Source organism: Falco cherrug, chromosome 5, assembly GCF_023634085.1.
Source record: "Falco cherrug isolate bFalChe1 chromosome 5, bFalChe1.pri, whole genome shotgun sequence".
Classification (NCBI taxonomy): Eukaryota; Metazoa; Chordata; class Aves; order Falconiformes; family Falconidae; genus Falco; species Falco cherrug.
The window spans coordinates 71,377,563-71,400,199 of NC_073701.1; the positions used below are offsets into that span (position 1 = coordinate 71,377,563).

Sequence of the window (22,637 nt, forward strand, 5' to 3'; positions counted from 1 at the left end):
AAAGAGAAGCCGCTCTGAGCTTTCAGAGTAACCTGCATGCATGTGGCTGAGGCTAGGAGCTGCCTAGGTCCGAGGCAAGGTTTGAGGAAGTGTCTGCTCTGCTTTGGCCCAAAGGAGATGTGATGGTGCTGCCGGTGGGTCTGGTGGCCAGGCAGTGTTTATTCAGTCTTCACTGGGAACAGGGCTGCCTGTGGTCCTGAAATCCCATCTTTTTCCCTTGTTTTCTAGCTGCTCTCTCAGGAGCCAAGCAATGGCCTCTCCTCAGATCCTACTGTGCCCCTGGATCGACTCGCTGTCATATTTAGGTAAGGAAGGAGCAGCTGGGACAGCCTGTGCAAGGAAATTCATGAGCGTGTGAGTCAAAGCTGCTCACCCAGAGACAAAACCAAATTAGCAATGGCTCGTTTACCCCTGGCCCCCAGGGGAACAGGCTGGAAGCTGCTGCTTCACCAAGTTCAAGGCTCCCCAGCCCCCCTAAGCCAGTTTCTCGTCCCCCTCCCACAGCCTTGGGGCAGGTGCTTGAGGCTCCAACTAATTTCCTCAGCTTTAAGCCCAAAACCCAACTGAAAAAATACCATTAACCCTTTGCTGCTTTTCACAGACACACCAACCCCATTGTAGAAAATGGACAAATCCATCCGTGCCAAAAAGTCATTCAGGAAGTAAGTACCAGCAGGTCTGGATTTGGGGAAGGAATTACTGTGGGGAGACTGAGGGAGAGTGTCGTACCAGGGGGGCGGTTCGGTTGCAGTCCCCAGCTGCCAGACAGATTTGGTGCGGCCAACAGCCTCTCTGCCTGGGGCTGTGCAGCGTCGGGGAGAGGAGCTGCTGGTGGAGCACCTTCCCTCCTGGAAGCAGAGATCCTTGAGGGGAAGGGATTTGGGACTTCAAACCCGTGGAAGGGGACCTGGCCTCTGGAAATGACCCAGGTGCCTTAATTTCCCTGCCCTTGTAATGTTTGCAGCGCTGCAACCAAGGTATTAAGCCACTCTGTGCTCTTCACTCCTACATAAAGCTAATTTATGTGTCTTGTAATGCAAGTGCCTCTTGGTTTTGGGACCTGAGTGGCATCTGCCTGACAGTACGCTTTAACCCATCCTGTCTGTCTGTGCTCAGATCTGGCCCGTGCTGTCGGAGACCCTGAACAAACACAGTGCCGATAACCGCATCGTGGAGCGGTGCTGCCGGTGCCTGCGCTTCGCTGTCCGCTGTGTGGGCAAAGGCTCTGCCGCCTTGCTGCAACCGCTTGTCACCCAGGTACGGAGGCTGCCGCTGAAAAACCATGCTCAACACCTTTTGTCGGGACGCTGTGATCCCAGGCTTGGAGCTGTCATCAGAAGGTGCTTGCTGGGTTCACAGTAGCAGGCAGGCGTGTCTCACGGGCAGCTGCCAGGCTGCCATCGCTGTGCAGCCAGGCAGCAACTGGCGCTGGAAAGTGCTGCGGTAAATGCCAGCAGTCTCGGGAGCTCCTACGTAAACCCTTGGGGAGTAGAGAGAGCCTTTGAACTGCAGGGAAGAGCTAAGCTCTGCCCGATTGATGCTCTGTAGGTTGTGGGAGCCCTGCAGTTGTATCTGTAATTTGAAAGGTATGTGTGCAACTCCTTGAAGAGGTAATTCTCAGCCTGATGTTAGGTGTCTCCCACTCTGCTGGGTGCTTCCACTGGGCTAAGGGAGGATCAAAAGCCAGGGGAAGCCGCATTGGCTCTGGGAGCTGCAGCACAGAGATGCTCCCCAGTGCAAGATCAGACCTGAGCCAGTGCCTCAGGAGGTCCCGTGCCCACCGTGGGACTGGGGGAAGGTCTGACAGGCTGGGACATCATCTCCGCATGCAGCGAGAGCAGGCCTTTCTGAAAGAGATGGTGGGACTGCTGGGCAGATACAGCGGGCACTGCCCCTGGTGGGGATGGTGGGAGGCAACGAGTGTGTATGGCTTCACCCCGCCGTGGCTCACCTGTGGATGGGAGCTGGGGGCTACAGCCCTTTGCCGTCAGGAGGACCGTGCCCATGGCCAGGCTCTCTGCAGTAGGGCCAGCCCTTTGGAAAGCATGGAGCTGGCCGAGGAAATCGCTGCCCGTGGCAGGGGAGCTGCCGGGTTCCCAGCCAGACACCACAGCTGACAGGCCCCAGCGAGCAGCACGCAGGGATTTCTCTGGTGGCAACAGCTGCAGCAGTTTCTTTGCCAGACCTGCTGCCACCTGCTGTGTTGGCGGTGGGCAGGCAGCGTTCACGGTGCCAGGTGGTGCGTGTCTCCCTGCAGATGGTGAATGTGTACCGGGCACACCAGCACTCCTGTTTCCTCTACCTGGGCAGCATCTTGGTGGACGAGTACGGCATGGAGGAGGGCTGCCGGCAGGGACTGCTCGACATGCTGCAGGTGGGTGCTGAGAGGTGACCGATTTGGTTCCCGCATATCTGTATCGTAGAATTGTTTAGGTTGGAAAAGACCCTTAAAAACATCAGCTGTTAACACCACCAGGTCTGCCACTAAACCATATGCCTAAGTGCACCCCCCATCTACACCTCTTTTAAATCCTTACAGGGATGGTGACTCCACCACCTCCCTGGGCAGCCTGTTCCAGTGCTCGACAACCCTTTTGGTGAAAAGGTTTTTCCTCATACCCCATCTAAACCTCCCCTGGTGCAACTTGAGGCCGTTTCCTCTTGTCGTGTCGCCTGTTACTTGGGAAAAGAGACCGACCCCCACCTGGCTGCAACCTCCTCCCAGGCAGCTGGAGGGAGCGAGAAGGTCCCCCCTGAGCCTCCTTTTCTCCAGGCTGAACCCCCCCAGCTCCCTCAGCCGCTCATCAGACTTATGCTCTGGACCCTTCACCAGCTTCATCATTGCTTTTATTTCCACGTGCCAGTGCAGTAACTACCCCTCAGCACTCGGGAAGGCTGTGCCTCGGGTGCCCAGAGGGTTTGCACAAAGCAGAGCAGTTTCCACAAGGTGCTGATGCAAACCTAGGCTCGTCCCAGCACCTCTCTGCTCTCCCGTAACTTGGTAGCTGGGTGAACAAAACCGAGGAAGGGATGCTTTTGGTTAAAGCAGAACTGGTGAGTGGCTGCTTGTTGGAGGAGCCAATCACCGAGGAAGGCATTGCTGCCTTGAGGTACGTCTCCTGTCAGAGGGGAATCTATACTGGCCCTCTGGTCTTTGACAGTGGCTGTCAGGAGAAGCCAGGGTCTGATCCACTCCAGTGTGGTCCGTGCTGGAAATCTCCCCGTGGAGAGAAGGGCACTTTGAGATGTAATCGTAGCTAATTACTAATAGATCCCCGCAACCCTTCTCCTAGGCGCTATGCATACCCACCTTCCAACTCCTAGAGCAGCCCAACGGCCTTCAGAACCACCCAGACACTGTGGACGACCTCTTCCGACTAGCAGCCAGGTAGCCACACTCTCCTGTCGCCCTCTCCTGCTGCACGAGGACACCCCAACCCCTCTCTCCATGCAGAGGGGTCCCCACACGCCCGTGGGAGCGCTCATGTCTCTGTGGGTGGGTGGGAGATGGCAGGGTCCTGCCTTCCCACCAGCTCACGGGGATAGGCAGGGTGCCGGGAAGCCAGGCAGGCACCAGTAACATGTCTGTCCCCTGCCTGGCCAGGTTTATCCAGCGCAGCCCCGTCACCTTGCTCCGCAGCCAGGTGATGATCCCCATCCTGCAGTGGGCTATTGCCGCCACCACCCTTGATCACCGGGATGCCAACTGCAGCGTCATGAAGTTCCTGCGCGATCTCATCCACACCGGGGTGGCCAATGACGTGAGTGACCCCTGGGGTTGTTCCTCAGTGGGGGAATCTTCCTCTGTGGAGTAGGGAATGCCATCCTCATCAGCGTTTGTCACCTATGAGGGCTGTCCCGCTGCCATAGCCAAGCCACCACAGTTATGCCACCGCTGCCAGCAGAGGTGCTCTGGGAGCTGCTTCCAAAGCAAGAAGCAGCATGTCCCTGTCCCCAGGCATGGCTCACCCCGCTCTCCTTCTTCCCGCAGCACGAGGAGGACTTTGAAGTGCGGAAGGAGCTCATCAGCCAGGTGATGAACCAACTGGGCCAGCAGCTTGTCAACCAGCTTTTGCACACGTGCTGCTTCTGCCTGCCACCGTACACCCTGCCCGATGTCGCCGAGGTGCTCTGGGAGATCATGCAGATCGACCGGCCGGTGAGAGGGACGGGATATATCCCAGAAGGGCACAGGGCAGGGTTGGGCTTCAGCCCTGAGCCATCCCAGCATCACATGGGCAGAGCCAAATCCCAAAGCCTCCCCCAAGCCAGGACAGCAGAGTGGGGTTTGGCTCCATGTCCTGAGTGTTTTCCCTTCTCTTGCTTCCTGCAGACATTTTGTCGCTGGCTGGAGAACTCGCTGAAGGGTTTACCAAAGGAAACGACAGGAGGAGCCATCCAGGTCACACACAAACAGCTGACAGACTTCCACAAGCAGGTCACAAGGTGAGCATGCCAGTGGAGCGGGGCAGGGTGCATTGCTGGGAGCCAGGACAGCAACAGGCAGCACATGGTCACGGTGCCAGCGTCTCCCTTGCGAGCCCATCTCTGAGACGTGGCCATCACACCCCACCGCGCGTTGTCCTCTGGCAGCCCCGAAGCGCCTCTCTGCAAGAGCTGAGCGTGCTGGTGGGATGTCAGTCCCAGCCCCTGCCCATGAATCCACTCGGATGTCTCATCCAGCATACTCCCAGTACAACGAAGGCTGTGGAAAGCCTCGCTTTGGAGGGCATGTGTTGCCTTTTCCATCACCCAACAGGTTTTTCTGCTCTTGCCTGAGCCCTGTGGAGCCAGCATCCCTCCCTGCCAGGGCGCAGGCAGCTTTTGCAAGCCAGCCTGCCGCCTGCCCCCCCTCCCTCCAGCTCCCCGGCCCTGTGAGTCACTGGCTCCTGGCCACGCTGCTCCGATGGCTGGGTCCTGCCTGGGCCTGCTGCTGCGGGCTGTGTCTGCTCCCAGGGCGAGAGCGCAATCAGCCCGGCAAGCTGCAGCCTGCTCTGGGCAGCCACTGTGAGCTGGCACCTGCTGTCCCCCCCCTTCTCTTGTGCTGCCGTCAGCAGCGACACCGGCTGGTTTGGGGGCATCCAGCCGCTCAGTCCCCAAACACTCCTTCTGCCTGGCTTGGTGTCAGCAAGCAGCCAGCCCCTGCCCCGGAAAAATCCCGGAGGCTGAGTCTCCTGCTGGGCTCTGGCTCCTTTCATCCAGCCACCACCACAGTGGGACACAGGTCACCACCAGGGACGGTTGCAGGGGATGCTGAGCCCATTTTGCCCCGACAGTTGCTCCTGCATCTCCTCCAGCATCTCGGAGCCCAGCTGCCACGCTCCTGGTCCCCGCTGCCATCTCGTGCTGGCAGGAGTGCTGGCTGCCTGTTCTGGGCGGGGAACTCTCCACTTCCTAAATGTCCCCCGATGATGTCACCCCCTGATGTCACCTGTTTTCTTGCAGCGCTGAGGAATGTAAACAAGTCTGCTGGGCTCTGAGGGACTTCACCCGCTTGTTCCGATAGCTCCTGCTCCGGCACCGGCACGGCGCCTGTCTCCCAGGTAAGAGCCAGCAGCGGCACCGCGAGCAGCCGCAGGGACCGTGACCCTGCGCCACAGTGGGACCATGGGCTGTGGGGCTGTGACCCCACTTGCCGTGGCTGTGCCAGCCCCGGGAGGGGCAAATGGGATGAAGGACTGACCCCCTTCTCTCTCTCTTTCCCTCTCCCACTCCCAGGAATGTCTTAATTAGAAGACAGGAAACAAAGAAAACCAAGAATGTGTCCCACAATCAGCAAAGTTCATCGTGGCCGAGGGCTTTCACTCGCTCCAGTGCGTCCCGCCAGCCAGGAGAGCCGGGGCCGGCGCCGCCTGCGCGTGCGGGAGGACAGCTCGAGGATCCCGCTTTCCCAGCGGATTTGCTTCCAGAACATCGGCTACCGAAACAAGAAAACAAACCAACGGGAGAAAAAAAAAAACCACCCAACCACCAACAAATGACAAACACAAAAAAAACCAACACAAAAATAAACCACCACCAAACACCGGAGGATAATGAATTTGCCCGGCAGCAAAACAAGAGTGTGAAGTAGAAAACTTTCTGTGAAATGGAAAAAGAAAAACAAAAAAACAAAAGAAAAAGAAAAAAAAAACCACAAAACAATAAAAATTATTTCAGGAAAGATGGGGGTTTAAAATAGATTTAGTAAAACCCAGTGGCTGCAGGGTCTGCCCACCCTCCCGTCCCGGGCAGGAGTGGAGACATGGTGGCTCTGCCCTCCCCGAACCCGCCGCGTCCTGCCTAGTGGTGACCTCCCGGAGAAGATGCAGGCGGGACGGACTCTTTAAATATATATTATATTTTTTTCTTCTTTTTTAGGTTGTTTTTTTGTTTGGGGGGTTTTATGTTTGGGGGGGGATTTTTTTGTTGGTTTTATTTGGTTTATTTTAGGGTTGGAGCGTGCGGGGAGGACACAGCTCGAGCGAGTGCAGGGACGGGGCTGGGAGAGGGTCGGCGTGGGGCCTGCGGGCACGGCTGGAGCGCATGCTGTTCCCTCCGGGGGTGTGTAGCCATCTCGAGAACAATAAAAACAACAAAAAACTGAAAAAATAAATTAAAAACCCAAGTCCCGGCCTGGTTCTTCTCTCGGGGCTGTGCCTGGCTTTGCTGTTTGGGTGCGCCGAGCTGCAGCCCCAGCCGTGCCAGTGCCGGGGGGGCAGGTCCCATCCTGGCACAGTTTTCTTGCCGTTTCGCCCCCCACACTACGGGAGGACGGGGCAGCCCCAGAGAGGTAGGTTCAACTTCTCCAACGGTCCAGCCTCAGCAAAGCCTCCCCAGGGCACGTGGTCATGGTGCCGTCCTCCCTTGGGACCCAGCGGGTGCTCATCACTGGTAGCTCCGGAAGGACAGGGGCATGGATGGGGATGGTGCTGGGTGGCCCCAGCTCCATCGGCCTGGACGGCCATGGGGTGACAGAACGGGGATCCACCACTCCAACAGGCTTGACGGTGCCACAGGTGGCCCGTGTGTCCCTATGTGTTCCCTTATCACTGGGGCAGGGAGCCTGGTGGCAGCACCCAGGCTCCAGCAGCGGCAGCGGGTCTGGGCTCTGGCTGCACCGGTGGCAGCCGCTGCTGGTTCTGCCAGAGCTGGTGAAGCTCCTTGAACTGCTCCACCATCTTGTCCTTGAGGTCAGGGTGGGAGATCTGCAGGGGGATGCTGTCGGCTGACCAGGACAGCTCTCCTGAGAACATCTCCAGCAGCAGCCGTGCCGCCACCGGCACCACCTGTGAGAGTCCCCACAGCGTCAGCCGGCACAGCACAGTGTGGGGACGCCCCATCTGTGTCCCCCAGGAGCTCTGGGCAGTGCCCTCACCTGAGGACAGCCCTGGGTGTCCCCATTCCTGGGAGCCCTCACCTGCACCGTGATAAGCTTTTTCTCCTTGGGTTTCTGGTCCGGCCACTCTTCGCCGAAGCAGAGGAAGATCTCGAAGGGTGGGGGGGTCATGGTCTGGCCCTTCTGGAACAGGATGAGGCCTGCGGGGCCAGATGCCACAGTAAGGCGCAGGATGGGGCATTGCACCCGCTGGTCCCACCACCCCCCCAGCTGTGTTCACCCATCCCAGCTCATACCTAATGTACCTGCTGGCGCGTGTCCCCCATCCCAGCTTGGTCCCCAGGTGCCACCCAGTCCCCATGTACCTGCTGGTGTCCCCCCATCCCAGTTTGGTCCCCAGGTGCCACCAGGTCCCCATGTACCTGCTGGTGTCCCCCCATGCCAGCTGACCCCTGCATGCCACCTGGTGTCCCCAAGAGGCACCGGAGACAACCACCCCATTCTCCTCTCACCATTGAGAAACCCCTCAAGGCTGAAGAGCTTGGTCTTCTTCTCCCTCTCAATGGGGTTGGGGCCAGCACTGTGGGTGGCACAGGGCCCCGTCCAGAAGACCTTGCACTGGCAGAGGCGGATGGCGTAGATGTCCTGGCCCTGCAGCTCCAGGATGAGCCCGCGGTCCAACACATCCAGGAGCTGGTGGGTGTAGAAACGCTGCTTCTCGTTGGGGATGGTATCAGTGGCAGGGAAGCGGACCTGCTCCAGTGTCAGTGGCCCGAAGAGCTCCACCTGCTCCTGCGTGGGCTCCAGGCTGCTGTGGAAGAGGCGGCAGCCATGGGGGTTGCTGATGGTGAGGACGCAGACCTGACGGCCCCGGTACTGGAACTTGATCTCCAGGTCAGTCACTGCCAAACGGATGCAGATGTCAGCTGCCTGCTGGGAACCATGCCACGGCCACCACCACCCAGCCACCCCATGGCCACCCCACACCCCCAGCCACCCTGTCCAGCCACCCCACACCCACGGACACCCATGTCCACCCAACAGCCACCCAACACCCGTCAGTGCCCGGCCACCCCATGGCCATCCCCTCCCCATGCCGAGCCACCCTCCAACCCACGCTCATCCACCATCACCCATTCCATGGGCTTTCCCCACCCACCCACCCCCATTACCACCCCTCCATAAGCACCCCACACGCCTGTGACCCCCATGAGCACCCCACATCCATGCCCACTCTCCCTATGGCCACACCCGGTGCCCCCCACCACCACTCATGCCACCCCACAGCCACCCCCCCTCCATGGAACCCTAGCCCCACCCACCAGCCCCCCCAGTGGCACCCCATCCCTGCCCCACAGCCCCCCCAGTTCTTACATGGCAGCATGTGGGGGCTGATGAGCAGGTTGGGGATGATGTGCTCCATGGGTGCTATCGGGCAGGTGGACGGGGGCCCCAGCGTGCCCAGGGGTGGCCCCGTCTCGCTTAGGGTGGCAGGGGCCAGTTCGGGGGTCCCATGGGTGTCCCCCACCTCAGCAGGGAGCAGTGCTTGGAGGGGCGGTGCAAAGGGCCCTGGGGGGCAGCCGCTGCCGAAGTGTGGCTCCTCCTTGGGCCAGGGGTAGGAGGGTAGCAGATCCCCCCCATGCCGGGTATCTGGAGCACAGCATGGGATGGGAGGGCATCCGTGGCCCCCAACCACCCTCTGAAATTGCTGGGTGGGTGCACCCTGCACTCCCCCTGACCTGACCCTCCACCCCCCCAATGCCCCCCCACTCACCTTTGATGCTCAGAGATGTCATCTTCTGGAGCTGCAGGGAGGACAGCGGGGTGGTGATGAACACATCCACACCAACACCTCAAAGTGTCCCCCGTTTGGGGGTCCCCCCACTCTGACCCCCCACCATGTACCTGGCTGACATCCTCCTCCCCGACGCAGCCATAGTCATCCTCAGCCACTCCATCTGCAAGGGAGAGACAGGCTGGGGAACGGGGTTGGGGTGTGTGGGGGGGGGGTGCAGGGGGAGTTGTGGGGTGCTGGAGCATTGTGGGGTGCTAGATCCTTGTGGGGTGGCTGGGTCCTTATGATGTGTGGGGGACATGGGGTGCTGCAGCACTGCAGGGTGCTGGGTCCTTGTGGGGTGCGGGGTGCTGGGGACCCATGGGGTGCTGGGGACCCATGGGGTGCTGGGGCTTTGAGGGTGCTGGGCTCTCACGGGGTGCTGGAGCTTGGAGAGGTGCTGGGCCCTCATGGGGTGCCCGAACGCCTCCCCAGACCGCCCACCTGTGGTCTCCATCCCACCCTGGCACCCCCACCCATGGGTGCCCCTGCAGCACCTGCGCCATCAGCTGGCCCCTGGCAGAGCTCGTAGACCTTGTAGGGCTGGATCGGGGTGGCCTTGGTGCCGTCAAAGAGCAGGCGGAACTCGCGGCTCTTGTTGAGGGCGCAGCGCAGGTTGGCCTTCCACTTAGCTGGGTCCGGCTCGTCCACCCCCTCCGTGAACTTGCCCGTCTCCTGTGCCCAGGCCTGGGGGCAGCAGGGTCAGCACCCAGCGTCCAGTACCCAGCACCCTGCCGAGCACCCAGCGCCCACTGCTCTGCCCCAGCACCCACTGTCCTGCCCAGGCAGCCCTCAGCACCCCATCACCCCCCGTCCCATGTCCCCCTATTCACCCCATTGCCCCCATCCTGTGTCCTCATTGTCACCCCATGATCCTTGTCATCCCATCTCATGTCCCTTTCATCACCCTGTCATCCTCATCTCCCATCCCCCCATGTCCCACATCTACCTTGTCACCCCCATGTCCTGTGACCCGTGTCCCCCTTGCCACTCCATCACCCCTATGCCCCATGTGTGTTTCCCCCACCACCACCCCATCACCTTGAAGATGTTGTCGTGGTCCTGAGGGGCTGGGGGGTGGCGGGTGGCATGGCGCCAGGGGATGGCAAAGCGTCGCCGCTCAGCGTCCAGCCACTGCAGCCCCGGGTAGCGCTGGCTGTTGACCTGTGCCACCAGCCACGGCTTCAGCCGCACCCGGCGAGGCGGGGGGTTCATGGCAGGACCTGCAGGGGGACAGCAGCACCGGGGCACCCATCAGCACCAGGGGGCTGAGGCCCGGCAGGCTCGTGACACGTGTGACGGGGCTCAGGCTGGGCCAGCTCGTGACACCTGTGAGTGTGAAGGAGCCGAGCTCGTGACACGTGTGTGCAGCTGTGACAGGCACCCGTGGGTGCCCCCCCTGGCCCCGAAACAGGAACTGGAGTGTCCCCCGGGGCCGTGGCTGGCAGCTGGGGGGGTGGGGGGGCACCCCGTCCCACATGGGTGTGGGGCTGCCCCATGCTCCGAAAGCAGAACCTGCGGCTCCTCTAGGGGAACAAAACCAGCCCTGGGGCCGCGCGGGGGAGGGGGGGACATGACACTGCGGGGGGACACGGGGGGGCACAGGGGGGACACACAGAGATGCACGGGGGGGCATGGGGGGTGACACACGGCGGGGGGCCAGGGACACGGGAAGGACATGCAGGGACACACGTGGGGCACATGGCGGGGGGACATGCAAGGAGACACTGGGGGGACATGGGGACACATGGGGAGATGGGAAGGACATGCGGGGGGACACACACGGAGAAGACACACGAGGAGATGGGGGGGACACGGGGGAGGGGACACAGGCACCGACCCCACGGGGGCTGTGACCTGTGGGGCACCCGCAGAGCACCGTCACAGCCCGGTGGGACAGGTGGAAGAGCCCAGTCCCCATGGGGTCACTGTCATGGTCTCTCTGGGGTCACGGCAGCCACGTGAGGGAGACCACCCCCGTGTCCCCCCGCACCAGTGCACATGGAGATGGTCGCACCCGCGTGGGCCCCCGCGTGCTCCAACCCACGTTGCTCGCGCGTGGGGGGCCCCGGGGACCCACCGGCCCAGGGACAGGTCCCCAGACTGCGGCACCTCCGCTCGGGTGGGGCGGGTCCCGCGGGTGCACCCGGGCTGCTGCCACCCACTCGGGCCGGGGCGCTGTCCCCGGGTGGCCCCACGGCTCCTCCTGGGCACCCCAGCACCGCTCCCGCGCGGCGCCCACAGCACCCGCTCCCACCCGCGGCGGACCCCGAGGACCCGGCACCGGGACTCACCTGCGCTCCGAGGCCGCCGCCACCGCCCAGCGCTTCCGCACGGCGGGGCGGGGGCGTGGGGCGGGGGCCGGGGCGTGGGGCGTGGGACGGAGCCGGCCACGCCACCACTCCGGGACCGCCCCGGCCCCGCCGCGCCCGGGGTGGGGCTCGTGTGCCCCGCCCGTGACCCCTGTGTGGCCCCCACCCATGTTCCCCCACGCGTGACCCCTGTGTGTCGCCCTCCGGGGTCCTGTCTCCGTTCGCCCCCACCTCCCGGGGTGTTACCCCGCAGCAACTGCAGACACCTCATTAACATACGTTTTCCATAAATTTGCATACCTCGCGCCCACCGCCCACTTCGAGTGACGCGCGGGAATCCCTGAAGTGGGTGGGCATTCCCCATTTCCCCCCCCCGCCCACACACCAGGCTGTGATTGGCCGCGCTCGCTGTCACTCACTATAGGCGTGGCCCACCCTCCCACCACTACTCCGGCCCCGCCCCCTAGCGCCGCTCCCCCCGCCCACCCCCGCCCCTCACTGGGGCCGTTGCCGGGTAACGCGGGGCGAGGGGCGGGGCGAGGGGCGGGGCGAATCTCCCCACAGCGCCGGGCGGGTCACGTCGCATGCGGGGCCCTTGCCACGGCCCCGCTGCCCCCCACGATACCCGCCGGTGTCCCCCCCCCGGCAGCAGGAGCCGGGTACGATGGTGGCGTCGGGCCGGCAGCACCCGGGGGGGTCGCGTCACCCTCCCACGAGGGACCGTGGGGACCTTCGGGTAACACGCGGTGGTGACCCCGGGGCGAGGCCCGTCGCCCCCCGGGGGACCGGGGGGGACCGGGGGTCTGCGAGGAGGAGGAGGAGGAGGAGGTATGGAAGAGGTACTGGCCCCGTGCCCACCACCCTGGCAGCAGCGACCAAACCACCCCTGCCTCCTAATTAGCTGCCCCCACCCCTTCCTGCCTAACGAGGGACACGTCCCCGGGGTCACGGTATGACCCTGCCACGGTGCATGGGGTGTCCTGGGGTGGGCACCCATGGGGAGCGGGCCGGGCGGGCGCCCCACCCACCCACCAGCATCCATTCCAGAGCCGCACCCCACATGCAAACCCAGGCGGGCACGGAGCACCGGGGGAAAGCACCAAAAAGCGCTGGTTCCTGGGATGCAGGGCAGGTGCATCCTCGGGGATCCTGGCTCAGCCTCCACTCGAGTCTCACTCCCATGTTTTCTCTCCCGGCCACAGCAGGAGACCCCTGAGTGGGCCGAGGTGGCATCAAGCTTTTGGGCCGGGATTTCAGGGAAAGGGGAAGGAAGAAGCCAGATGGTTGTGCGTTTGCCCTCTGCCACCTCCTCCTTTCGCATCCTCCTCTGTTTGGGGAAGCACCGGCACTCAGGGCATTTGGTTCATTTTTAATGTTAATTTTTCCATTGCTAACAGCAACCACCTCGGATGGCTTTGCTGTCCACACAAGGCCCAGGGCGCTCCACCATTGATGGGCTGTCACCCATGTCCCTGTCCCCAGTTCCACTCTCTGCCATGTGTCCGCACAAGGACAAAGTGGGGATGAAAAAATAACTTTTTGGGGGGGTTATCATGGGTGAGATCGCAGCAGAGGGGACTTCCCCATTTGCTTCTTCCACCAAGAAATGAAACCGTTGTTGCCAGCAGCCCTGGGCACGCCGGCTCTGTGGGCTGGGTGCCATGTTTTGCTCCCAACCTGGCGCCCGTTTCCCTCTCCCAGCACTCTCTGCTTCTTATTTTTCTATTCCTAGCAGAGAAACTCAGTTCAAACTCCTCAGGATCGCCCTGGTCTCCGTGGCCGTGAGAGGGAGCACTCAGCCCTGCCGGCGCCAGAGCGGCTCCCGGGATAACGTTGGTTGGGATTTCCCGGAGCTGGGCTGTCAGCGCCTTGGAGCCTTCGCTTCCCAGGCCCCCCGGGCAGCTGCCCCCTCTGGATAACCAGCCCGATATATTTTTGGGCTACTTCACAGGTAGAGGGCAATCCTGCCCGAAAACACGACAGCTGTGTTCTGCCTGTGTCTCTGCCTGCAGGTGTCTCAAATCACCTATTTATTTGCTCATTAATTAAGGGGGGGGGGGGGCGCGGCGGGCTGCAGAGACACTCCCTGACCTCCTGCTCTCTCACCCTTACTTTGGTGGCCTCCTCCTGTAGAGCCAGCTCTGCTGCAAGTGAGATGCACTGCCAATAAGGTGGCTGGGGTGCCAGAGCAGTGCCGGAGCAGCGCCAGGCCAGCAATCCCACTCCCAGGCCATGTGGGAAGGGGGATAAGCATGACGCCATCGTCTTTCTGGGAATTTTCCTCCGTGGCTAAAGCCCAGCTCAGTTTGCCACCGCCAGCCAGGTTCTGTGGCACTGGGGACAGCACCTCTGAGCCGGCTGAAACCCAACTCACATGGAAGATGCTCTGGCACTACTCGTGACATCCAAGAGTTTCTCCATGTCGTCTCTGGGAAGAGGTGGTGAGGTGCTGGGCATTAGTTTGCTCTGTGGGTTTACTCTCTGGTTCTGATGTCTCCTTTTCTCTGCAGCAGCCATAAGCAGACGGTTCAACAAAAGCTGAGGGAATCCTTCCCCATCCCACGGCTGCTGGTCAACAGGCTCACCACCTTCCTGATCGAGCTGGTTCGCTTCCTTGGTGAGACCTTGGTCCAGGTGAGCCACCTCAGTTTCCCTGCCACAAAGAGGAGACGTGGTACAAGCAGTTTCTCTCTCCAGCCTCTAACTGAGACTTTTCCATCTGATTTTTTTAATTTCTGTTGATTTTTTTTTTTCAATCCCCATTTGCCTTGAAGAGCTCTGCATTGTTAAAGCTCAGCCCCATCTTAGCAGTGGATGTGTTTGTGGGTAGGCTGGGCTTGTTCTCCAAAAGAAAAGAAAGCCCCAAGGTCAGAAACACAAGATATTTTTTGGTGGAGGTTAGGTGGCGTGAGAAATGCAAGTATTTGATACTTACCCAGAAGGTTTGCTCTCCAAAAACTGTGGTTACACCCCAAAGACACCACCAGGACCCTTTCTGCCCATTCTGGGGTCACTGAATGGGGACAAGGCAAAAGGTGAAGTAATTGTAGGAGGTGATGAGATGTGCTGACAACCCTGGATATAAACCTTCTGCTTCCCTTCTTCTGAGTATTTCCACATCAAAATACTTCAGTACTGGGAGGGGAAACTTCAGGTTCTCTGTTCTCTCAAACTTCTCCTCCCATAGCGAAATTTTTGCATCTTGGCCACCTTTTTGGTGTCTCTAAGAAGAGCAAGGAGTTCCTTGTGAGTAGCTTGCTCTTCAACACACCTCAGGATGGCACATGCTGGCAAATATTCATCAAAACCAAGCATTTTAACCTAAATTCACCTTCCCCTTCAGGTGCTGGTGGTTGGTTTACTGACAGCCATTGGTGATCATATTTGGAAGCCCTTTTTGGCAGCGGTGTTCAACAGCCTCCTGCAACCTCTGCTGGTGTTCCTGCTGAAGGTCCTCTGCAGCATCCAAGACCTGATGGACCCCCTCATCAACATTCTAGCTGGTGTCTGCTCGCAGCTCGCTGTGCTGCTGCGGGCCATCAGATTAGTGGAGATAAACCTACAGCTGGACAGGACTGGTCTCAGGGCAGACGGCAGTGGGTGAAGCTAGGTCTTGGGTGGTGAAAGAAGGAGGGGAGGAGGAAAATGCTTATTTCTGCAAAGGGCCATGCAAATTGAGTAAGAGTGGGGCTGCCTGTGGCATGGGTAGAAGGTGAGGAGAACGAGGTAGCTGCAGGTTTCCATGTGAGCAGTAGGTACGTGGCACAGGTGGGATTGGGTTTGTATGTTCAATTTTTGCAAACACCCCCTTAATTAACCCATTAAATTATAATTTTAGATCTTGGACTGTGTCTCTAGTGAGGTGGTGTTCCTCTTCCTGCCTGGAAGACTTGGCTTTCCAACTGGGAAGGACTTCTCCATGCAGCTTCTTGCAGTGGGCCAGCCAGGCTCCTCTGGTGGGCTCTGCTGCTGATTTCAGAGGCAGTGTGGTATCCGGAGCCTGACTTCCTGATTCCCTGCCAGTAAGGGATGGCCTCTTCCCAGAGAGCTGAGTGGCTGCCAGGCACCCTCGGTGTGGTCTATGCCCTGACTGGAGCAGCTCTTCATAGCTGGGGGCATGGGATAGCCAGGAATTTGGGAACCATCTTTAACATAAGTGAATGCCACCACTTCAGTGTTCCTAAAAACTAGGTCTGGGAAGTGTTTTGGGTAGCAGGAGTATATTTCCATAGGAACCAGGAGGGCAGAGGAGTGGAATGGCAGGCAGTGAAGCTTTGAGTGTGTTTTGTAAAATCTTTGAGGGGACCAGGGCTCGGACTAAGCCACATTTTGGGGCTCATGCCTGCGCCCCAGATACCAGCTCCCTTCTCTAACAGCATGTTCTCTCAGGAGCATTTCCCATTGCTCACATGTGCTGCAAGATCCCTCTGGCCTTGATGATTCCACGCTGAAAGCCCTTTGCTTTTTATGGGCAGAGAGCAGCTTGTTTTTAACTTCCTGGCCTGTAAGATCATCCAAAGCATTGGAGTCGGCTGGCTGCAATTTAATGAACGAGCTCTGAAATGAGGCACTGCGAGAGGTCCCCCCATGGTGGCCGTGCCCGTCAGCGCGTGCTCACTACCCTGACTCGCTGTGCTATTTGGGTGCTGCTGAGTTCATGGAGTTGCAGCGGTAACAGGATGTTCTTCAGCAGTACAAAGGGACGAGCTGGAAGCCACCAAGGCAAACAGGAGTACTACCGGGTCAGATGACTAAGGGCAGCATGTGATTGAAAGCCAGAGATGAGCTGAAACCTTCCAGGCAGTGGGAAATGTGCTGGTTTTCCAGGAGAGGGAGAACCCGACCAGCTTTGCCCTTGCTCCTCAGCTAATAGCACCAGAGCCAGAGGAGAGAACTGCATGCAGGTATGAGCAGAACATGGCCTCATGGATTGGATTGGGTCCAGGATGTCCTGCTGCAAAGTCACCAGTGCCTGGACTGTGCCTGGATGGCCAGACACAGGGTCTGAGAGCCCCCAGAGGACACTCGAGGGACACACAGTTGTCCTCAGGATGTTTCCATCCATGCAAGTCTCTTGCATCAGGGTGCAGGCATGTCCTGGCGACTGCTCCTTGATAACAGACTTTTCTGCAAGGAAGTGATTAAAATGAACAAACACAAACCCTGGTTAAGAGGATGGAATTAATTTGAGGTTTCTTGCTTTGTTGATTTAGCTGAAGATTCACTTTAATGATTTTAAATGGCTTTAATTAAATCAATCTGCTCTAAGAACAGGAATTCCTTTTTTTTTTTTTTTTTTGGCTAAAGCTCTTCGAATCATCACAGATCCAGGAGACAGAGAGAGTTGGGAAAATTCAACACCCAGGAGTGAGGATAAGCAGCTTGTGTCATGCTCAAATAGCATCAGAATAGCATCTTGCCCCTGGCTCCCCGCAGGCACCCCTGAGGCTGTGTGAAGAGTTGCCATATTCCCCCTGCAGCCCCCTGCCCTGCTGCGGGATGGGGGATTCGCAGGTTCTGCAGTGTGCTGTGGACATTGTAACAGCTGGTTGGAGTTTGTTTTGCAAATTAGACATGATCATGTCCTGGCCACAGCAGCTCAAAGAGAAAGAGGTGCAGAAAGTCACTGATTTTTTTTTTTAGTTTCAGGGCCTAAAGGGGTGAACAGCAGCTCTGGGCTGCTGGCCACACAAGTGTCCTTGGTGTAGCTCTGCTCATCAAGAGCAGAAAACTCTCTTTTTTTTCTTTTTTTTTTTTTCTTAAAAAACAAGCAAACCCCAATCCAAACTACATGTGTTTAACACAGCCAGTCTGTGCTTTCCCTTCACTGTTCCCCCAGGCAGTCCCAAACACTGGCAGGGGCTGGCAGCCCCAGCTGCTCTAGGGGGATAACGCCCCTCTGGCATGCACACACCTCTCCGTGGGAGCATGCATGTGTCTGGGACAGGGTCTCAAGGCAGCTGTCTCATCCTCAGCCACCTTCCACATGTCCCCCGTGCTGGGCTGCTGGTGCCCCTTGCTGCTGGTAGTGGTGCTCAGTTACAGTGTCGTGCTCGGACAAGGACATTTCTCCCCGTCCACACTGGCTGGTGGCGGCAATGCTCATGGGGCTTATGCTCACCAGCAGCCTGGGCTGGCAGCTCCCTCACATTGCTGATCCCTTAGATCACTGTCCCAAATGCCTTCCCTGCAGCTCATCCCTCTGCTCCCAGCACCGTGGCCAAGCCCATGAAGATGGCTCAGCACACAGCATGGGAGTGCGGAGGAGCAGCAAGATGCTTCCCCTGTCACAACCGATTTTTTTTAGTTAGCCTTTCAGACCTCAAGGCAGGCGCTGTGCCTGTTGGATGGGGGCACAGCTCTGTCCTAGTCCTTTCCACCGCGATCCGTGGGGGTTTTGTCAATGGCTGCCCCGGAGTGGCTGGGGAGGGGTGGGTGCAGGGCTGGGAGAGCAGCCAGCTGGGATGTGGAGGAATGCCAGGACGCTGAGCACAGGGCCTCCTTCGGCTCCTCGTGGCCATCGCTTCCCTAAATAGACGGCTGCAGGGCGGGAGGATTAGCTGGGGGCATTCCTCTGCCCCCGGCTGCTGACCCCAGGACGCGTTGCTCATCGCTATATTAAATCCTGCACATAACAAGTTGCTCTTCACAAGCCCTTTGCTCCAGGTATCAGTATTTCTGCTCTTCCCTCCACCTCACACTTCCAAACAACACGGGGATTTGCAGATGCCGAGTCAGTTTTGGTTTGCTCTGCTCAGACTTTGCAAGGGAGGTTTGTACTTTTCCCTTTTGATGCCTCCTGGCACTGCTCGCAGAGTGCGAGGGTATTTATAGCCACCCGGTGAGGTTAAAAGCTACTGCTGCTGAACGGTTTGTGAATGCTCTGTGCCAGCCCGATGACGGGGCTGGTCACTGCGTGGTTATATCCACATGGTTTCACGGGAGGAGCCAACGGCCTGGCACTGGCTTGAGGTTTTTGTCAGATGGGCATCATGGGAAGGGGGTCAGCCCTGCCACGTAACTCTGCTCAGGAGAGTGGCCATAGGAACAAGGCTGTGTGGGAATCCACCAAATCGTACCCCTGTTTGTCAGTGGAGTCACACAGATGCCACAGCCTGGGGTCAGGACAAGGCACAGAAGTGATGAAATAAATTGGGAATGAGCTGTTGGGATTAAGTTTGGAAAAGCTTGGTGTTTTAGTTTTTTGATGCCACCTTCCCATGGTTAGAGGTAAACTGAGGCAGGGTGTGAGTCAGTCTTTCCCATTGGGACGCTCAGTGTTACACCTTCAGAGTGGCCTCCTGACAGTTGGGTCAGGGCTGGTCATTTTGCCCATTAAAAAAATGGAGTCGTGCTGCCTGTCCTTGGGCTCTTCCAGTCTCCCACATCATTCCTTGTGCCGGAGATGCCACGTCTCCCTCTTCCCTGTGCCCCTGCATGCAGCTCCGTGTCCTCCACCCTTTGGCATGCCACTGGGTCTGCAGCTTAACCTCAGAGGGCTTCCCATATTTCACCTGCAGGACCTGTTGTTCTGCTGAGGGACCTCAGCCCACCTCATGGTATTCCCTCAGAGTAGTCATCACCACTAATGTCGCTCCTGGGAAAGGTTTGTCTGACCTGCTTCTTCATCTGTCCTGTCCAAATCAGCCCACTGTAGGTCTGCATGCCAGACCTGGTGCATCCACAACCTCATCCATGGTCTGGATATGCAAAGGAAGACTGCTGCACCACCCCCAGCAGGAGACTGCTAAAATGCCTCCCATATTTTCTTTTTTTCATGTTGATCAAGTGCAGGTTTTCTGTGCTTTCCTCCTAGACCACAGTTTTGAGACCTTTGGATGTTGTCACTGCCCTCCTTTGGGCTTTCTGCAGGTGGCCCAGGGATCATGCATTCACAATTTGGTTTTTTTTGGGGGAGTTCTGGTGGTGTTACCACTTTTGGGAAATAACCTGAAGAGAGGGTGGGAAGCAGGCTGTGCTCCCAATAAGCATTTGAGTCTTGCAGCGCTTCTGTAGCAATTTTCCCAGAGGGACTCGTAATGGCATGGATAGCAGCTCAGTATCCAACCGCCCTATAACAAAGCTGGCATCCCAGGGCAAAACTGGAGTTAGGAATTCCCTTCAGATATTTTCAATCCTTAATTTAATACTCCCCGTTGCCAACATGAGTTGCAGCTCACACGGAAGCAGGCCACTTCTTGCAGATGTAGCCAGGAGAGATGCACCTAATTGCCTGTGTTACACAAGCCATGGACTTCTCCAGTTAGTTTGAGTTTGAACAACCATGCGTTTCCTAGTTAAAACATCCAACTCTGTATCAAAACCACACAGTCCTGGCTGGCGAGATTCCTTCCACCTGACTTTACCTACAGAGTCCTCCAATCTTCCAGCACTCCAGCTCCTTCATGGCATCGTTTTTTCTCCAGCTCCTTAGTGGCATCAGTGGTTCTCCAGACTCTCACAAAGGTTTTAAGCTAAACCCAGCATGTAAACAGTGTCCATCACTTGGCAGTGGCTGCAGCGGTGGGTGGGATGATCGATATGCCAGCCGACTAATAAAATGTGCTTTTCTTTGCCCAAATACCAAGGTCATCTTCCCCTGAACTTCTCTGCTGTCCAGGGCATGTGACAAAGAGGTAAACAAGGCTACAGCTGAAAAGCTAGTTAATAAGTAATTTGTTCTTCTAATTCTGTGCTTTTGAAAGAGTTTGAAGGTATAATTAATAAGTATTCAGCACCTTCAAAAACCAGGACACTTACTGCTGTACAAAACAGGAACTGTGTGAAGATCTGATTTTATAGACTATTTGTGGTTGTACCCATTCTTAGGTAAGGTTTTGAGCAAGACAAGACCTGTGGGGAAAGGAATTATCTTTTGTTAGCACTGTCTCGGCAGACAAAGCAGCTGAACATCTACAGTTTTGGCAAAACCAAACCAGTGGGGCTGAGGGATTGGGAACCTTGAAAAGGATCAGAAGTGGATTTTACCTCATGCAAAAATATTGGGGACCACACAGAGTATCCAGCTGCAATGTGTCACCATTTTTAAAAGACTCTGAAAAAATGGAAGAACTAAAAAAAAAAAAAAAACCACAAAAAAAAACTGAAAATGGTCTGGTAGTTGGAGAAAAGGTCTTTTATAAGGTACTTAGAGCTCAAGGTTTCTTTAGCTCACCAAAAGGAGATATGATTTAGTTTCTGCGTATGAGCATTTCTGCAAGAAAATGTAAGGGAATACAATGATCTTAAAAGCAGCAGAGAATATCAGAATCACAATAAGAAATGATGGCTGCAGAATAAAAAGCTGGATAGATCAAATGGGATTTTAGACACATAATTTGATTTCATAAGGATGATCATACCACTGGACCAGGCTGCTGAGGAAGAGGAGAATCACCCGTGAGGAATGCTGCCATGAGGAAGGCTGACTGACTGCAGCTCTTGTCATTCTTGGAGACTTTAAAGCTTGCAGGCCTGATCATCTCAGTCAGGATTTAGTGCTGAGTTAGATTTAGGAGGCCATAAGCACGGAGGTATTTTAATCAAGTAAAACTTTCCAGGCAGAAAGTGAAGGACACACTGCTAACCTTATCCTGATGAGTCGCTGATAACTCAGGAAGAAGAGCCTCAGATTACTACTCAGTCCTCCGTATTGTGGCCTTTGCTGGATATTTAAACATAGTCAGAAATCCAGGCCAGAAGCTGAACTGAGTCACTAGCCCGACTCTGTTCAGCTTGAGCAGGAGCGTCCACCACTGGACCCCTGGTTTGGTAAGCCAGTCAGCAACACCTCCCTCATTCTGTCATTCTCCAGGCCCTCTGCCTATATCACATTGTGTCCTGCAGATCCACTCACAGGATCCCCTGACATCCAGATCCTTCTGTGCCTGGGACGAATTATCAACCCATTCGGGATGGAAGGCAGGTCCTGGTGCCGGGGGTAATCCCCTCCTCAGCCTTCACTCCAGGGAGCTGTGCAGTTGTTGAAGGCAGGACCTGGTAGAAGCCAGGCTGTGGAAATGGGGATGCTTCCAGCCGTCCTTTGAGCCCTTAAATCATGCTTTATAAGAATGTGGACTTGATGATCCTTATAGGTCCCTTCCAACTTGAGATATTCTATGATTCCATAATTCTTTGTAACGAAAAAAAAAAAAGTAAGTTTCTGGTCGTCTTGGGTGTAAAGAAAACCTTGAAAACACAAACATTAAAGTTTAAAAAACATGAAGACAACCCCCCACAAGCCATCATTTATTAAAAAAAATAATAATCTCCTGATTTTAAAATCTGTTCACAATCTTCTGACATTTGGCCAGTTATACCACAGACACTTTATCGCCACTGTGGAGCTGCATTTGAAACAGGGATGTAGCCTTACACATGCAATTATTTTCTCGAGATCTTCTGATATGAGCACCTACAGAGACAAGAATAGAAAGATGAAGCGTTAGTTTTTCAAGGAACTTTCGCGTAATTTTTTTCAGTTAATGACTTAAGAGTTGGGACGAGTTCTAAAATGTCAGCTGGCTGAAGCAGCTTTTAAAATTGTTTACCATGACACAGAGGGTGGGAATTATCTCAGTGTACTGTAAATATCTGGTGTGAACATCTGTCATGGATGGCACAGCTCAGCTTCCTTCAGAGACTGGAGAGAAATGCACTCTCAGGGTACAATTCATGTGACCTAATTTAGGCATTTACTTTAGGATGAGATGAATCATGCCCTGGAAGTGCCTATTTCTTTCCAGTGACTATAAGGGGAGTCTAGACAGCCAGCACAGATGTGGACATGCACATCTCATCAGACGAATTGTATCCAACGTGATTAAGGCTTGACCTCAGCCACGCTGCTATTTGGCAGCAATATATCGACAGTCTGATGCGTCATGGTACGCTGATGCAGTATGAAATTAAATAGCAATGTGATGCTGCTTCAGGGTGATCTAGTAAAATGGGATTTTGGTAGTACAAGACATTCTCTCCCGATGGGATCACATCTTGCTACAAAGCAGTAATTTTAAATGTAAGTAATTAAAATGCCATGCAGCATTTTAAGCCCAAATTGAAATATATTTATAAAGCTTGCTGTCAACTTACCAGCATAGGATCCCTGTGCTCCTCCGAGTTATTTTTGGATTGATGTGGTCATGACATGCTTGCTCAGGCCACGTCTGGC

The 22,637-nt window shown here is 56.7% G+C and overlaps 3 protein-coding genes across 10 annotated transcripts in view; 2 read left to right on the forward strand and 1 right to left on the reverse strand.

Annotated features, from left to right (window-relative positions):
* Window positions 1-5,978, forward strand: part of TNPO3 (transportin 3) — a 44,166-nt gene extending 38,188 nt beyond the window's left edge. For all 3 annotated transcript variants that reach the window (XM_055711289.1, XM_055711290.1, XM_055711291.1), the window contains 10 exons: window positions 229-305; window positions 602-662; window positions 1,117-1,257; window positions 2,258-2,374; window positions 3,294-3,388; window positions 3,605-3,761; window positions 3,992-4,159; window positions 4,334-4,446; window positions 5,446-5,543; window positions 5,719-5,978. In XM_055711289.1, the coding sequence (XP_055567264.1) occupies window positions 229-305; window positions 602-662; window positions 1,117-1,257; window positions 2,258-2,374; window positions 3,294-3,388; window positions 3,605-3,761; window positions 3,992-4,159; window positions 4,334-4,446; window positions 5,446-5,506 (990 nt within the window). In that variant the 3' untranslated portion in view covers window positions 5,507-5,543; window positions 5,719-5,978. The remainder of the gene's footprint in view (window positions 1-228; window positions 306-601; window positions 663-1,116; window positions 1,258-2,257; window positions 2,375-3,293; window positions 3,389-3,604; window positions 3,762-3,991; window positions 4,160-4,333; window positions 4,447-5,445; window positions 5,544-5,718) is intronic.
* Window positions 5,979-6,319: 341 nt separating this feature from the next.
* On the reverse strand, window positions 6,320-13,101 carry IRF5 (interferon regulatory factor 5). Of its 5 annotated transcripts, none has more exons than XM_055711294.1 (9): window positions 12,497-13,101; window positions 10,194-10,375; window positions 9,650-9,839; window positions 9,224-9,276; window positions 9,093-9,123; window positions 8,693-8,968; window positions 7,831-8,220; window positions 7,400-7,518; window positions 6,320-7,268 (listed from the first exon to the last, which is right to left on the reverse strand). In XM_055711294.1, the coding sequence occupies exons 1-9, from the start codon at window positions 12,783-12,785 to the stop codon at window positions 7,029-7,031; spliced, it is 1,770 nt and encodes a 589-aa protein (XP_055567269.1). In that variant the 5' UTR covers window positions 12,786-13,101; the 3' UTR covers window positions 6,320-7,028. The 5 variants fall into 5 exon arrangements, with proteins under 5 accessions (XP_055567269.1, XP_055567270.1, XP_055567271.1 ...); XM_055711295.1 differs by having other exon boundaries at window positions 12,565-12,684; XM_055711296.1 differs by having other exon boundaries at window positions 12,520-12,543.
* LOC114014869 (uncharacterized) lies at window positions 11,954-15,310 on the forward strand. Of its 2 annotated transcripts, none has more exons than XM_055711297.1 (3): window positions 11,954-12,292; window positions 13,978-14,098; window positions 14,808-15,310. In XM_055711297.1, the coding sequence occupies exons 1-3, from the start codon at window positions 12,129-12,131 to the stop codon at window positions 15,066-15,068; spliced, it is 546 nt and encodes a 181-aa protein (XP_055567272.1). In that variant the 5' UTR covers window positions 11,954-12,128; the 3' UTR covers window positions 15,069-15,310. The 2 variants fall into 2 exon arrangements, 1 of the variants encoding a protein (XP_055567272.1); XR_008732379.1 differs by lacking the exon at window positions 11,954-12,292 and adding an exon at window positions 12,958-13,905 and having other exon boundaries at window positions 13,975-14,098.
* Window positions 15,311-22,637: the final 7,327 nt, after the last annotated feature.